General features: G+C 40.5%; 1 protein-coding gene across 26 annotated transcripts in view; it reads right to left on the bottom strand.

The window, feature by feature from the left end:
* Window positions 1-14,856, bottom strand: part of ANK2 (ankyrin 2) — a 322,074-nt gene that overhangs the window by 135,200 nt on the left and 172,018 nt on the right. For 4 of the 26 annotated variants that reach the window (XM_079990166.1, XM_079990171.1, XM_079990148.1 and 1 more), the window contains exon 1: window positions 3,770-4,115. The exons of 14 other annotated variants lie outside the window; for them this stretch is intronic. In XM_079990166.1, the coding sequence (XP_079846292.1) occupies window positions 3,770-3,904 (135 nt within the window). In that variant the 5' untranslated portion in view covers window positions 3,905-4,115. Of the gene's footprint in view, window positions 1-3,769; window positions 4,117-14,856 lie in introns of those variants that run through there. 8 more of the 26 variants (XM_079990155.1, XM_079990159.1, XM_079990160.1 and 5 more) reach the window with 4 other exon arrangements.

Genomic DNA, 14,856 nt, shown 5'->3' with positions numbered 1-14,856 from the left:
CATCAAACATTAAAAAATAGTTCCCTTCTTCTGAGCCAAGCCTATTATTTCTATTTTATATTCCAAATGGATGCTAATAGTAACTTTTTGAAAGACCATTCCAGTGCCTACATCATACACTTACCTCTTTCCATGTGGATAAACTACACAACTTTTCCAACACATATTCTTTACCATTCTTGACTACAAATTGGATGCAAAATCTCACTGAATTAAGCATATGCTAAATTACTTTGCTAAAGCCAATGCAAGGAGTAGTTAATATCAGCAAATAATACTGATGAAAAATATTTAACAAGCAGCTGTATAAATCTAACCCTTAAAGCTCTCCCATAAATCTACTGTAATCATTTGGCAATCTAGCTTTCACTGACATTTGTAGGATTTCTCAAGCCACATTAAAAAAAATAAAAAATACACACACAAAAAGGAGCCTGGGAGATAAGTGCCATCTTAATTTTACAAAATGAATGCAGTATTTGTGTGAACTGAGGAAGTTGTGGACACTTTCTCAGCAAGCAGTATGACACATAAAAACTACTTGACCTGAGATGAAATAGGTTGCTTTGTGTCAAGATTTCCAATCGCTGTTCCTGAAAACATAAAAAATATCATGCTGTTGGCATTCGTCTCGAGGGGGACAGTGACTATAAGGGAGAAATCAACTACAACCTATACACAAGGACTTAGATGCAGAGGAACGTCCTCTATCAGAAGAAAGTCCTTCATCAGAATCCAAGCCAAACACTATTCACTGTTAGTTGGTTTTAAGGCAACTCTTTTCAATCCATGATTAAACTGAAAGTATGTTCGATTAGTCCTGCCAACCTAGCAGTTTGAAAGCACATCAAAATGCAAGTAGATAAATAGGTACCACTCCAGCGGGAAGGTAAACAGCGTTTCCGTGCGCTGCTCTGGTTCACCAAAAGCGGCTTAGTCATGCTGGCCACATGACCTGGAAGCTGTACGCCGGCTCCCCCGGCCAATAAAGCGAGATGAGTGCTGCAACCCCAGAGTTGGCCACAACTGGACCTAATGGTCAGGGGTCCCTTTACCTTTTATGTTCGATTAGAGTACTTTTGTGACTTTGTATTTCCATTCCAAACACATCAGCTGGCCCCAATACAACAAGGAGCAATCTGTACAAGGAAAATGGGGCTGCCTGTACAATACCCCCTCTGGGGATAGGGGTGGGCAGAAAATCTCCTGCTTCGCAATGTGCACATGTGGAAGGAATCCAATCCAAGGATTTGTGTGTGCAGCAGGCATGAAGGAGACTCATTTTGCCTTCACGTTCCTTTATCAACCCTTCACCCTACCCTTTGTACTTCTTCCAAATTTGAAAATGTGATGGCAGCGTAATATTATTGTTTGCTGGATGGTTAATGTGAGGTCCTCCAGATGTTTTTGGGCTACAACTCTCATCAACCCTGATCAATGGCCATGCTGGTTGGGGCTGCTGGGAGCTGGAGTCCAACCACAACTAAGAAAGCCTCAGTTACAGGTAGGTAGCCGTGTTGGTCTGCCATAGTCGAAACAAAATAAAAAAATTCCTTCCAGTAGCACCTTAGAGACCAACTAAGTTTGTTATTGGTATGAGCTTTCGTGCGCATGAACACTTCTTCAGATACTGTATCTGAAGGAATGTTTTTTATTGTTATTTTGTTAAGAAAGCCTTAGCTGCCCCTTCAATTTGATCCTTGACTTTATATCTGCACAACAAAATGGGGCAATACTACAATGACAGGTGCATAATTGCAGCAAAGATTAGCTATTTGAAGCTTCAATAAGCAGATATTGCTACAATGGGAGGAAAGACAAAGTTACCAACATTTCACAGCTTTTCAGCCATCACCATACTGCCTTTTCTTCCCAATGAAACTTGTGCACCAACTAAATTGTATTAGCCCATTTCAACATTTTATAACCAAGTCAAACAGACCTGCTGTACTGCACTAACTCCTATAAAATGTTATAAACAGGATTCACACCACTCCATCTCATGGAATTTCAACCATAACAACATTTATTCTATTCCAAATGACAAACCTATTCACCTCATAAACTGTATTACCCATTTCAGTGATTCTGAACCTAAAATACTGCAAAATCATACAGACTGTACTGCAACTAACTCCCATAAATTGTGGAAATCATGGTTTGCACTGCTCTGCACTGTACTTGTACAGAAATTCCAAACAGAAAATTCCAAACTTGTCCACTGACAAATAATGACTCTCCATGGTTTCTTTCATAGCCCTACCTGGAGATGCCAGAGACTGAACCTGGACTATTTTTCATGCAAAACATGTGCTCTATCACTGAGCCATGACCCTTTCCTCCAAAATGACTGGCACCAGCTCTCCAGGGTTTCAGGCAAGGGGCAGATTCCTACAGATTCCCTCCCCCTCAATTTCTCTTGCTGAACTCAACTGCTGCTGTAAACTAGACTGTTCAGTTAAATTCCAAAGGGAAACTGCATCTAACTGTTCTTAATTCTCAAGGCAAGCAGAGTGATGCAAAAATGCAGTAGAAAAATCCCCAATAAAGTATTTACAAAATAGCTTTGCTTGTGATTGAAATAAGGGAAGAATTTCAAGCAACTAGCTTTTACCAGTTAAAAATGCATGCCACATTAACATTGAAAATGTAAAATAATAATATTATGTTTGCTAAATTGTTGACAGGAAACTAGCAAGGAGAAGTGGAATATCAAAGATCTGTGGGTGGGGTTACAAACATGCCACGTGGGCACTCATAATGAGATTGCATTGATGCAAAGTTGCAAATTGCAACCATACATTATAAGGGAGTGCTACTTTTGAACTGATACCAAAGATATTCTTCTTAAACAGCTTTGACATTTGATGAAATATGTGATATATAGTCTTCATTTGCTATATGATTTCTACTCAGATTCCATCTGACTTTACTTCTTACTGCAAACGTTTTATTTCTGTGATGAACATGAAACTACTTTCAAGTGAAAGTGTGTAGAGCTGGCTGAATCTGGAGAATAGTGCAGTGAGCCAGCACAATTAACCTTGAAATGTGAATGCAATTTTTAAAATTATACATTTGTGGCATTTCCCCCTCCTGCTAAATTCACTAAGCTTGCAGTCCTATGTACACACTTACTTGAAAGTAAGTCCTGCTGAGCTCATCAAAACCTACTTCCAAGTAAAGATGCATGGGATTAGGCTGCTAAGTACTTATATAGTGAATAAAATATTTGAAAAATTGTGTTTTGGCTTAAGTAATTGCAGACACTGACAACATGAGAGATCACATTGACCTGTTTAATGAACTTTTTTCTGTAATTGAGCCTTTATGTATCTCCTAAACTATGGAAAATATACTTAACGGAATAGCACAGTCCATCAAATGCAATTTATTGATTTTATGTTCTCAAATGAGACATCAGTACAGTCTCTTTGGAATGTCTACTTACAAAAATATAGTAAAAGACATTCTTTTATTTATTAGGAGCTCTATCTCCTGAGTTTTTTTGCTACTTACAATCTTATATTTTACATGCATGGAAACACATTCCAGGAGCTACTTTGCTCTTCAACAGATCCCCAACAATGACCATCTTAATCCAGCCACCAGCAGTTTTTAAAGTCACAGACCCTATTTCACTGCTCAGCATTGCCAGTCTCTACCAAGCAGGTTCAAAGAGTTCTCTTGCTAAAAGGTCTTCTTCTTCTTCTTTTCTACACAGTCACAGAGGCCTATTTATCCCCCTTTGTCGTCTGTTTAGACTTACCAGTGTCTCGGGATACTTAGCTTCTTCGTTGTTGCATCCATAGTAGTCTGGAATTTTATCCACATCTTGTATGTTTCCTTGCACTCTCACACCCTTGTCCGTGTGACAAGCCTGGCAAACGGGTGCATTGCCCATATCAGTCCTCCCCGTTCACTCTCCTGCAAGTGGTTTTGACTTTGAAGTGTCCTAAACACTCCAAAGGGGCAGAGTAAACAATCCAGAAGGATAATTACTGATCCCGTGCTTTGCTCCCCTCAACTCCCCTCGCCAGAGTTTTCTTTCTGCAGGCTGCCCTGTGTCAAAGGGAAACCTCAGCAACTGCAGACAGCATTCAGTGACCATTTCCAATTCAGGCGCTGCCTGTCTATTTTTACACCTACTAGGCCAGCTATGCATGTAAATTGAATGGGGAGGGGGAAAGGGACATACAGGCAGCCTGACTAGCGCAGAGTTAAAGTCCTTCTGTGTGAAATGCCTCCACATACAAGGGTTATTGAATTACCCAGCTGCATGCCTTTGAATGTTTTGATTTCCCCCCCTACCCTTCTACTGTTCACATTATCCCTTGGTGCTTGCCCAAAGCACTACAGTTCAGAATGCTGCATGCTAACACCCTGGTACTTTCCAGGAGAGAGGGGGGGCATTGCAGGAGGAGAAAAACTTTCACATGAAATGATTAATTCAAAATGCCAATTATTTTGTATTTAACACACAAATGCTACTAGATATGTAGTGCTTTGTTTTTTAAAAAATAGATCATCATATGGTACTTAATAAATATGCAACTATGGCATATTTGTTCATTCTGAATCTGCATTAGGTGAATGAGTCATAGCATCATAGAATTCCTTTGGTAATTCTAAAGAATTACAGCATTTGAGTAACCTTTAGGCACTTTGAGCCACTACCCTTTTGCTCAAGCAGCCATGCTCTCTAAAGTACAAATCTTAGAAGCAGGCCTCACACAGCCAATTGGAGCTTTGCCAAGAATACAAACACAATTATATTTATCACCAGAAAAATAGACACATGGTTGGATCCAGATTTAGACTACAATCCTAACCACACTTTCCTGGGAGTAAGCCTCCATGAATTCAATAGGACTTTCCTGTGTAGACATAGTTGGGATTGCATTGTGGAGACCAACTGATATCAAGATGACATACATTAGTGGTGTCCCATTTATTTCAGCTGGTCTATGGCAAGCATGACTATGGTCTGGTTTGCATGCAGCAGTAAGCCATACACTGAAACAAACTATGGGAACCAGGCAGAGCGCCTTCTCAGTAGTGGCGCCTGCTCTGTGGAACGTCCTCCCATCAAATGTAAAGGAGATAAGGAGATAAGTAACTATACAACCTTTGGAAGTTATCTGAAGGCAGCCTTGTATCCCATGGATAGGGTACAAATAAGATTACCAGCAGCCACAACGACTGCTACAAAGGAGAAGCGCCATGCTGGTTGGCACATTCTACTCAATCTTGCACACTTCTCCCTTTCCAAAGGCAATAAGCAAAGCTTGGAGGGGCTGAGTTAGCATTACGTATGAACCAACACTCGTATTCTGTTTCTTTCTGAACCTATAATGAATGGAAGCTACTGTTTGCTTTTGGTTTAGCACTTTGTAGTTTGTATGGAAAAATAAACCATGAAAGCTAGTTTGCATGTACCGCTAAGTTATCCACACTATGGTTTTGTCCCCTGCTCCCTGCAAATGGGGGAGTGAAGGAAGCATGACTGTGCAGCATGCACTAACACGTTGCTCATTCACCATAAGCCATGGCTTGTTTCTGACCACAGTTTACTGCTTTGGGGTGAATAAGGCCTAAATCTGGGTCCAACCCACCGAATATACCAAAAGCACATGCAATGAAACTAAAGTGTACCAAAGGTAACTGTTATGGTTTTAGTCATTTTGACACACATTTTCAAGTACTTACTGATTTTGTACAAAATTGTTTCTCCTTTATCAATTTTTTTAAAGAAACAAATGATATTCAGTAACCAGTTGTCAATGATCCAACATCTTTATTGTCCTATTGATTTGTTACCCTTCACAGCTGCCAGGATTTATAATCGGATAACTGTGTTTTTCACCCTTTAGGATTACTGACCTACGGGGAATTCATGCTCATGTTAATTATGTCAAGTTAATTTAGAATGGCTCTGTGCTTCTCTTTTTCCCAAGTTGTCCAGCCTTTTGGTTACTGCAATATTTTATTATTTATATTTACTGCCAATTTATGGAGGGAAGTGTCAATTGCATAGCTAGATATTGTAATATAATTCAACTTGTGTGACAAAGGAAGCTTTGAGATATGAAGCTGAACAGATTTCATGTATTGAGATCTCCAATAGGTCTCAAAATTTAGATATATTAATAGTAATCCTCAGTCAAATTCAACAAGCTCATGGGACTCCTCCAGACTATCTGTTCAGCTTTAATCCTGATTTGCTTGTACAAAGCTTATTTGGTGGTTAGACTATGTCCAGCCTTAATGTGTATTCATTCTGAAATTTACAGGGTGGTTATATGACAATTAATGGTCATCCTGATTCGTTTGTTAGGTGTCTACATGTCAATCTATTTATAATTCATTCATCCCACATTTTCAGTGTATTTCCTTTTCCAAACTATAAAAAGATAGATTTTTAGCACCAAAGCAACAGACTGCTTTAATCCACTTTAAATATGATGGTCTAACATCCTGATATACACTTCAAGTCCTCTCATAATACTGATAGTTTGAAGACCCCAAGGTTTGAAAAACCCCAACTTCTTACTCTTTCTTTGCCTGATAAGATGCCAGGCATGCCATATTCAATACTGATGTGACAGGTTATGGACATGTGAAGCAATTCCACCCTAACCCCAGTCTAATACCTGTTTTAGGATTTTTTAATATGATTAGGAGAACATGATGGGGCATTTGTTGAGAGGCGGGTGAAGCGACTTTCAAGCACTCACAGAAGGTCACAAAGGCAACAAAACAAATCAGACAGATACACCAACAATGCCCAGGCCTGGTGGAAGCAGTGTGACTTGGGTTGTGGGATTCCCTCCCGACAAATTTCTTTGCTATGGGCGGGTGAGAGTTGGAAGAGTTGTCACTGCACCACACCTTCCTTCTGCTGTAAAAGTCTCAGAGTGCTTGACTAACAGAGGAAGCTGTAAAAATGAACAGACTTGTTTAGAAACTCCCATAGTTGCAGATAGTTGCCTCTCGTTTTTCAAAACATCTGCAACATCAAAATTTATGTATGCAACTTCATATAAAAAGGGAAATATCAAACTCTTAGCACAATATCCCCATGACATTCCATCAAATACAGAACAGAGCTGCCTCCTGTTCAGCAAAATTCAAGCCTAGCTTTGTGGCAGAGTTCACTGCGTGTACTCTGCCTATTTTGTTTGTTTTATTTAACACTGTCCTATGTTTTTAATGTCATAAAAGACAGCAGTTGGCAAACCCAGAGACTTGAAGCATGCTCTATAAATATAAAAGGTTAACCTCCTCGGTGTTGTTTCCTGTTCACACATATCTGCCCTCTCACATTCCATGTCTAATGAATAAGGTTTCTAAAAATTTATAGTAGCTGTCAATACTGTGAAATTTAAAATCCAATGTGCAGTTGCAACTCCCCAAATTCCATTTACTTTAGACTCAAAGCTGGGAGGTGGACAGAAGGGAGCACCAAAGTGGTAGGAGAGTTTCATAGAAACAACAGGTTTCAATACTTGATATTCTTCCAGTTTTCAGATTAATTATATTAAAAGAGGCATGTCCTACAGACTAGATCTCTGCCTGGCAATAAATGTTATTTGAAGAATTCCACTGGATGAAGAACATTGACAAAATGCATGGCATACTTTTAAGAGCATATAAATGGAAAGGAATAAGAGCATATAAATGGATAAGCAGGAAACAAAGTCCACGGACTAAGTTAGAAGGGTGCCAAATACTGATCAGCACACATTCCTTTCAAAAACTACTTGCAGATGGTTGTGATCTACATAGATATCTAAGACAAAGAAAGGGGCAATCTTTCTGCCAGTGAACTTCTAACAATGCTAGTGCTGTTTGTTACACTGCTTCAAAGTTATTAAGGGCAAATTACTCAGAAAGCAAATATTTTCATCTTTTGCCATCTTTTGGCTTTGTAATTATCCTGAAATGTTTTTCACTGGACTTGTTCATTGCGGTTGTGCTCTTAGTAGGGTGTGTTTTAGTATCAGTATATTCATCTTATTTGAACACTGGCATTTCTTTGTCTTGAATTCATTCTGAACCTGATGGCTGTCCATATGGATTTTGCACAACACAGAGTAAAGAGAAAAGTCAAAATATTGAGAAGGACGTGGCTTAAGCACAGCAGGTGCAGAGCATCTCTTAGTTTTTGACATCAAGAGCAGCTATAAATCCATTTAAGCACTGTGTAGCCATTCAAGCCATGGGATTCATAGAAGCCCTAACAGCATTTGGTATTTCTAAAGGAAAGAAAATGTGATACCCCCCCCCCCCATACACACAATTCACATGATTTGACGAGCTGTCTCTAACAAAAGCACCTATTGAAATTATGGGTATAGCGGCTAGAAATACATGAACAAGTTACAGAAATGAGAAAGTGTGGAAGATGATTTTGTTTATTTTGCTTTGGCACATAACACTAAAATCTACACTGCTAAATATACACAGCTAAATATATCCAAGAGTAGGACATATATAGCACTACTGCTGATAGCTGGTAAAATAATAACACTTTGCATAGTGGAATACAAATGCCCAAAGCTCTTTGCATACAAGATGCCACAGCAAACCTTACAACAGCTATGTAAGATAATGATATTGACCTTTGCATGAGGATGATATTGCAGGTGCAGGGAGGAAGAGCTGAGGGAATACCAATTAGGGGCTATGCATGTTAGTTTGGGAATGAGCTGAGCTTTGAAGCACGGGTCATTTTTTGTAGCCTTTCAACCCACAGTTCACATTCTCAGGAACTTCACACATGTACATTTCAACATACAAAGGAACATAGCTGAGTTGGTCACAGTGTGGTGCTGATAAGGCCTGGGTTGCAGGTTCAATCCCCATATGGGATAGCTGCATATTCCTGTATTGTATGGGGTTGGACTAGATGATCCTCAGGGAGCCTTCCCGCTCTGTGATTCTATGATCCTGCATGTCACCTCAAAACTGGGACACGCTTCTATTATTTATTTTCTCTAAGGCACAAGCTTAAACAACATGAGGATCCATAACTCATAAAAGTACAATTTTTAAAAAAATGGAATGAGATGTCAAATCTTTTTGAGTTATAAAATGATTCAGATATGATTACAATTGAGTTCCTAAGTTGATATTTTAGTTACTTGATCTTCCTGTGTGTGAAAGTGATACCATTCCCTAACGTCCATTTGCCTAGCAATGGAAGATCTTTAGATATATAAATCAAATGCTGTTTCATTTGCAGTAGCTGGGTAAGTGCCATGCTGACAGAATACAATGGAGGCCCAACACTTCATATTGCAAAATTCGCCAACTCCATTATGCTTCACATACCAAATGCCATTTCACTGAGGCAGCTCTATATTTTCTCTGATAAGTAACATTTGCAAATGCAGATGATGGTGGGATAAAACAGCAATCTGGAGCACAACACTTCTAGCCTCGCTACCCATTAAACACTCAACCAATTACAAATGCATATTCTTAGCCATATTTGAAAAAAACAATCACCAGAAGGCCCTTCCTATATGCTGAATGGTTCAATGCATTAATCATAATAATCCTCTCTTGCTAGTACCAGAGACAGAGAGATCTTTTAATCCCAGAACTACCATATGTCACTACATTGAGCATATAAATAAAAAAGCAGACAAACCATGCTATTAATCATTGCAAGCTACTGCAATAGAATAGGGGGAAAGAGAAATTTTGCATGAGTACATCATTTACATGGTGAAACAGTATCACAGTGAAAGGCCTAACCACATCTATAGATAGATCTCTATAAATGCATTTTTAGATGTATTGAATCCTGGCAAGATGGAGGCACTGGGTGAGTAGTTCCTGTGTCCGAGAAATGATGCATATCTGAAGGAGGTTCGCAGAAGGCATGCTAGTATTATGGATGCACATTCATCCTATGCAGTTTCCCTGCTCTTCTACATACAAAGCAACAGCACCAGTCTCAAGAATGCTTGGCCTAAAAAGAAGCTCCCTAAAAGATGCAGAATTAACCAGGCACTTATCATCATATGCTAATCCTCGTGTGCTGCTAACTTCAAAAATGTCAAGTGGCAACACATCGTTATACAGCTTAGCATGGAACAAACCAGAGACCATAAATAATTAAGGAAATGCTTGCATTATTAAACCTGGAACATCAAAAGATGTTCATCAGTAGCAACATAACCTAGAACATCATTAAAGCACTGAAGACCTGTGGTGCTTTAAAGAAAAAGAAACCTTCAGCATAACTGTGGCTGTTCTAAAGGAACCTGGCCATGCCCTCCAACACTTCACAGGGTACAAATCCAGTCCAGTGCCACTTCCTGGGTGCTTGAGCCCCTAGCCATACAGCAGTATGCTCAGGCAATGCTCACTAGCCTCTTCTTCTGGACCTAATGGCAACAGTGGCCAGAAAGAGATAGAGAAATTGAACACTCAACCAGCTCACTTGGTCAGCTGGCAAAACATCTAATGAAACTGAATCCAGTCTATATAAGAGCAAAGACTAACTGGTGTGGTATAGTGGTTAAAGTGTCAAGACTAAGCCCTGGAAGGCCAGGGTTCAAATGTCCATTTGGCTATGAAGCTCAGTGGGTGAGCTTTGGGCCAGCCATTGATTTACAGCCTAGCCTACCTCACAGGGTTGTTGTGAAAATAACATGGAGACAGGGAGAGCCATGCACGCCACTTTGAGCTCCTTGAAGGAAAGGTGGGGTGTGAATGCATCATAAAAGGAAAGGTCCCTTCCTTCTTTCTGAACGGATCCTCCCTCTACAGAGATAGAGAGGCAGGTGGGGTCTTACTGGATCTCTTGTAGTAACAGGAGCTGTGCAACTGCCTATCTCTACTCCCAACTCTGATATTTCTTCTCTGCTCAGTTCTGGGCTGGTTGTGCTTCCCAGGGACATCTTCTGGGTCACACACTCCCCATGACATCTTCGTATCACTTCAGTCCAGATGCAAAACATAGTTGGTCTTGCTGGGGAGCCATGAAGAGCACAATTACCTCTTTGTAATGAGCACAAAGTAAGTGTTTTAGTGAAAGAGACCTTCCCAGCACCACATATCCATAGGACATCACTGGCAGACTCTTGCAGCTACACAGCCATGTTTGTGTGTGAGGTGCCTCAAATAAAGGCATCTAAAAACCTTGGCACAGCCATGACACACAACATAAATTTCACAATTAAATACATATGAATGATTTATTTTGTAGCTACAGCACAGCCTGTGAGAAATGGCTTATTCTCTTGCTAACTTCCAAACAAGAGTACGTACAGTCATACCTCATGTTGCACCCGCTTCAAGTTGTGTCTTTTCACGTTACGTCCCGCGGCAACCTGGAAGTACCAGAACAGGTTACTTCCGGGTTTCGCCGCTTGCGCTTGCGCATGTGCAGAGGCGCAAATTGCCCCATGCCTGAACAGAGTTCAGCAAAGTCTTGTAGGTCATGTAGTCCAACTCCTTGCTCCATGCAAGAAATCCAGAGCTACTGTATTCCAACAGATCTCCAGGCCTGGTTCGAGGTGTTGGTATTGTAGAAAGCCCTACACAGCTTGGGACCAGGATACCTAAAAGATTGACTCATCCTGCAAAATACCCAAATGATCACAACGTTCTGCAGAAGAGGTAGACCATTCTGCACAATGTCAAGATTGGGCATTTTGTGCGGCAGCACCTACCCAAGCATCTCATTACATTCTTAGTATGCTATGAATAATGGCAAGCACAAGCCTAGCTTTGGTTATTTCCTTCATGGAACTATTTCAATGCCCTTCATGAAGTCTGCATTTCACATGCTCACCATCAGTGGAGGCTGGTCGATTAGGGCAAATGTCTCAGCAACCTCAGTCTGTCTCCAGCCAGCTCCTCCCTGTCTACATTCTTACATACAACCAGTCTAGAGTGTGGCAGTGCTGTCAGCTTCCTCTTCCTTGGTCCCAATGTTGCTCTTGTAAGGAGGAGGATAGGGGGAAACTAGCATTAGTTGGCTCTGCCTGCCATTACCTGCCCATCACTGACTCCAGCTTCAGCTGCTGTTGATCTCCCATTATCTTGTTCATCAGTTTTCAAAACATTCCTAACTTTCAAAATATGTAGATATACAGACTTTGCTGCCAGAGATGTTTAGTACCTATTCCCCTTTCACATGCTCTAAGCACTGCTGCCAACCTTTTCCACTTTCCTAAAAAATGAAAGTAACAAAAACAAAAAACAAAAAACTAAGCTGGTTCCCTTGAAAGGCAGATGTTGTTTCAGCAATCATCTACATCTGGGTCACAAACATAGTTATCATAGGATTATATATTAGCAGCAAACATTTAATCTACTCTGGAAGTGAGCATACATGGTTTTGATAGGGAAATGTGTTTTATGTAAAAAAAAATAGTTTTCACATTTATCTGTGTCTGAAAGGAGTTGAGAATTTATAGTTCAGATTTAGGCCAGTGGTCAAAAACATTCTTTGAAAACAAAGATAACCAAATGTAATTATTTATTCTTTAGAAGAAAGTCTGATTTTGAAAGCTCAAATATTTTTCTAAGTATTTATGGGTCTGTTTGGGCCCTCTTATGGACTTCTTCAAACAGCATACAGTTCAAACCAAGGAATTAGATGATTGAAATCCTCCAGCACAAATTCCCCCTCCCATCAGCCCCAGCAAGCATGGCCAACGGTCAGGAATGATGGTTCAGCAACATCTGGAGGGCATCACAACAGCTGCCCATGCCGTAGTGGCTGCCTCTGTTTAACAAGCAGTTCACGTAGAACAGCTCCCCACAGGTACCAAGACATTGTCTTCACGATTTGCAGAAATCCTTTAAAAGATTTGTGGTGAAATGGCAAACTGGTTTGATCTGTAAGATGAGCGACTGAGGTAGAGCTTTATCACAAGGTGGGTGAAACATGCTGTTATTCTGACAAATGAAGATTTAAAAATCCTGCAGTGCCTGGGCTCAAAACACAGTTGTGGACACAAAGCATATTTTTAAAGGTTAGAGGTGAATAATTGTGTGTGTGTGTGTGTGTGTGCGCGCGCGCGTGCATGCATGTGTGTGTTTATGTGTGTGTGTACTTCAGAGCTACCCATATTAACATGTAACAAAAGATTTGGCAATCAATATGTAAATAGATGTATTCAAGTCTGCAGCTTCTGCCATGCATACAATCTTCTCTCCCGTTCCACACCCACCCACCCTCAGAAACAAGTTCTTAATTACTTCAGCCAGTGAAATGGAGTATCCAGATATGAGCAGGGGCCAATTCCAACAAAACTAATATGAAAACCAATGGCTGCATTTTATCCAACATGCACTTTCCCTGCAGTCACTTGTTTTCTGCTGGTGAATTTTAAACATGTTTTCAAACTGCTTTCACTGGGACTAGCTGTCTCATCATATTTGGCTACGCCCTCTTGCACACCGAGGCAAATTAAGACTCTCAGATTCACTCTCAACTCAAGCCTAATTTCCTAACTGATTCTGGACTCTACTTCAGAGGAGGGTCGGAACATGGGATGGCGCAGAAGAATGAAAAGAAAATGAAAGAAGCCTCATATAGGTGCCTTGGAGCTTGTCTGAGGCCCAGGGTGGGAGACGTGTTTGGATAAGGTAATAAACTCAAACGAAAAGGAAGTCTGTCCTTAGCTGGGGTCCCCAGCCAACTTAGCCCTCTGAGAAACAGGGCAAGTGTACTTGGCTGCCCTGCCCCCCCTGCAAGGGGCCTGTAGTTCTCTTAGAGGAGGTAAATCTGTGTCTGGGCTGCACCACTTCAGACTGCAGGCTAGAGGAGTTAACATGGCTGAATGCTCATTCCTCCATAAAAATAACAACTTGCATGCAAAAAGTTATCATGCCAAGGAAAGGCTAGAACATGTCTTCCTAATATCAAGCTTTTTTGTGTGTCTTTGAAGAAGCATCTGATCACACTCATCTGATTCTTCTAGACTTCTCCATGTTCCAACCATCTATTCCTAGGTGCCCCATCTATGTCCAACCTTTCTCTAGAATATGGATGACTTGCTATGACATCTGCTCAGCCAATAGCGAGCAGAGACTCTTAGGGACAGAGACCCTTCTGAGTGGCTTCCTATCAACAACCATAAAACCCTTTAGCTCATAGATATGCCAGTGTTTCTCAGACTTTATAAAATCATAGCCAGTTATTTCTAAGCATAGTTTTCACTGCCATGCAATACTCTTCATTGCTGTATCAATATTTGGAAGTAATTTATGGGGGGGTTTAGATCTTATGTTTATCTTCTCCCCTCACCTCTTTAAAAAGAAAACCTAAAATTAAAATTAAACAACAAAAATCCCTGCATCCTGCCATAAACTTACTTGATCTTCCTTTCATCGCCCTAACCTAGAATATACCCACTTTGTTCTTTTATTCCATATACTGCTTCTTCCTCACCTTCTTGGTTCATGCACAACTTCCCAGTTTCCCTTCTAGTCAATAGGCTACCACCTTCCCACATTTTTCCTCCTACAGACACCCTCTCCCCACTTCCCATTCAATATGAGATAACAGAGCCCACAGGAAGATGCAACATCACAATCACAGGGGCATTGTGAATCGCACTTTTGGAAACCACAATCCTTGACTCTTTGGAACCTGGTAAGAAAAAAGAGCAGGCCAGATTGGGCCTGCTGAAAATGCACACACCCTTGTCAGAATCTCACACATACCAACTTGAGGAAACATTAGTACATAGGACTTACGCTTTTCCCTAAAGTAAAGAGAAGCAATTGAGCCAATGCTGTGTGCACAGCTGGTTTGTTTCTTAGGCATTTTTATATGTTTCCCCTCAAGCCAGATTCAAACTGAATTGAGGAGAAAAAGGACCT

Source organism: Podarcis cretensis (assembly GCF_951804945.1).
Source record: "Podarcis cretensis genome assembly, chromosome: 9".
In the NCBI taxonomy this organism is placed as follows: domain Eukaryota; kingdom Metazoa; phylum Chordata; class Lepidosauria; order Squamata; family Lacertidae; genus Podarcis; species Podarcis cretensis.
The sequence above is the reverse complement of the archived record's forward strand: the minus strand, read 5'-3'. Positions and strand labels throughout refer to the sequence as shown.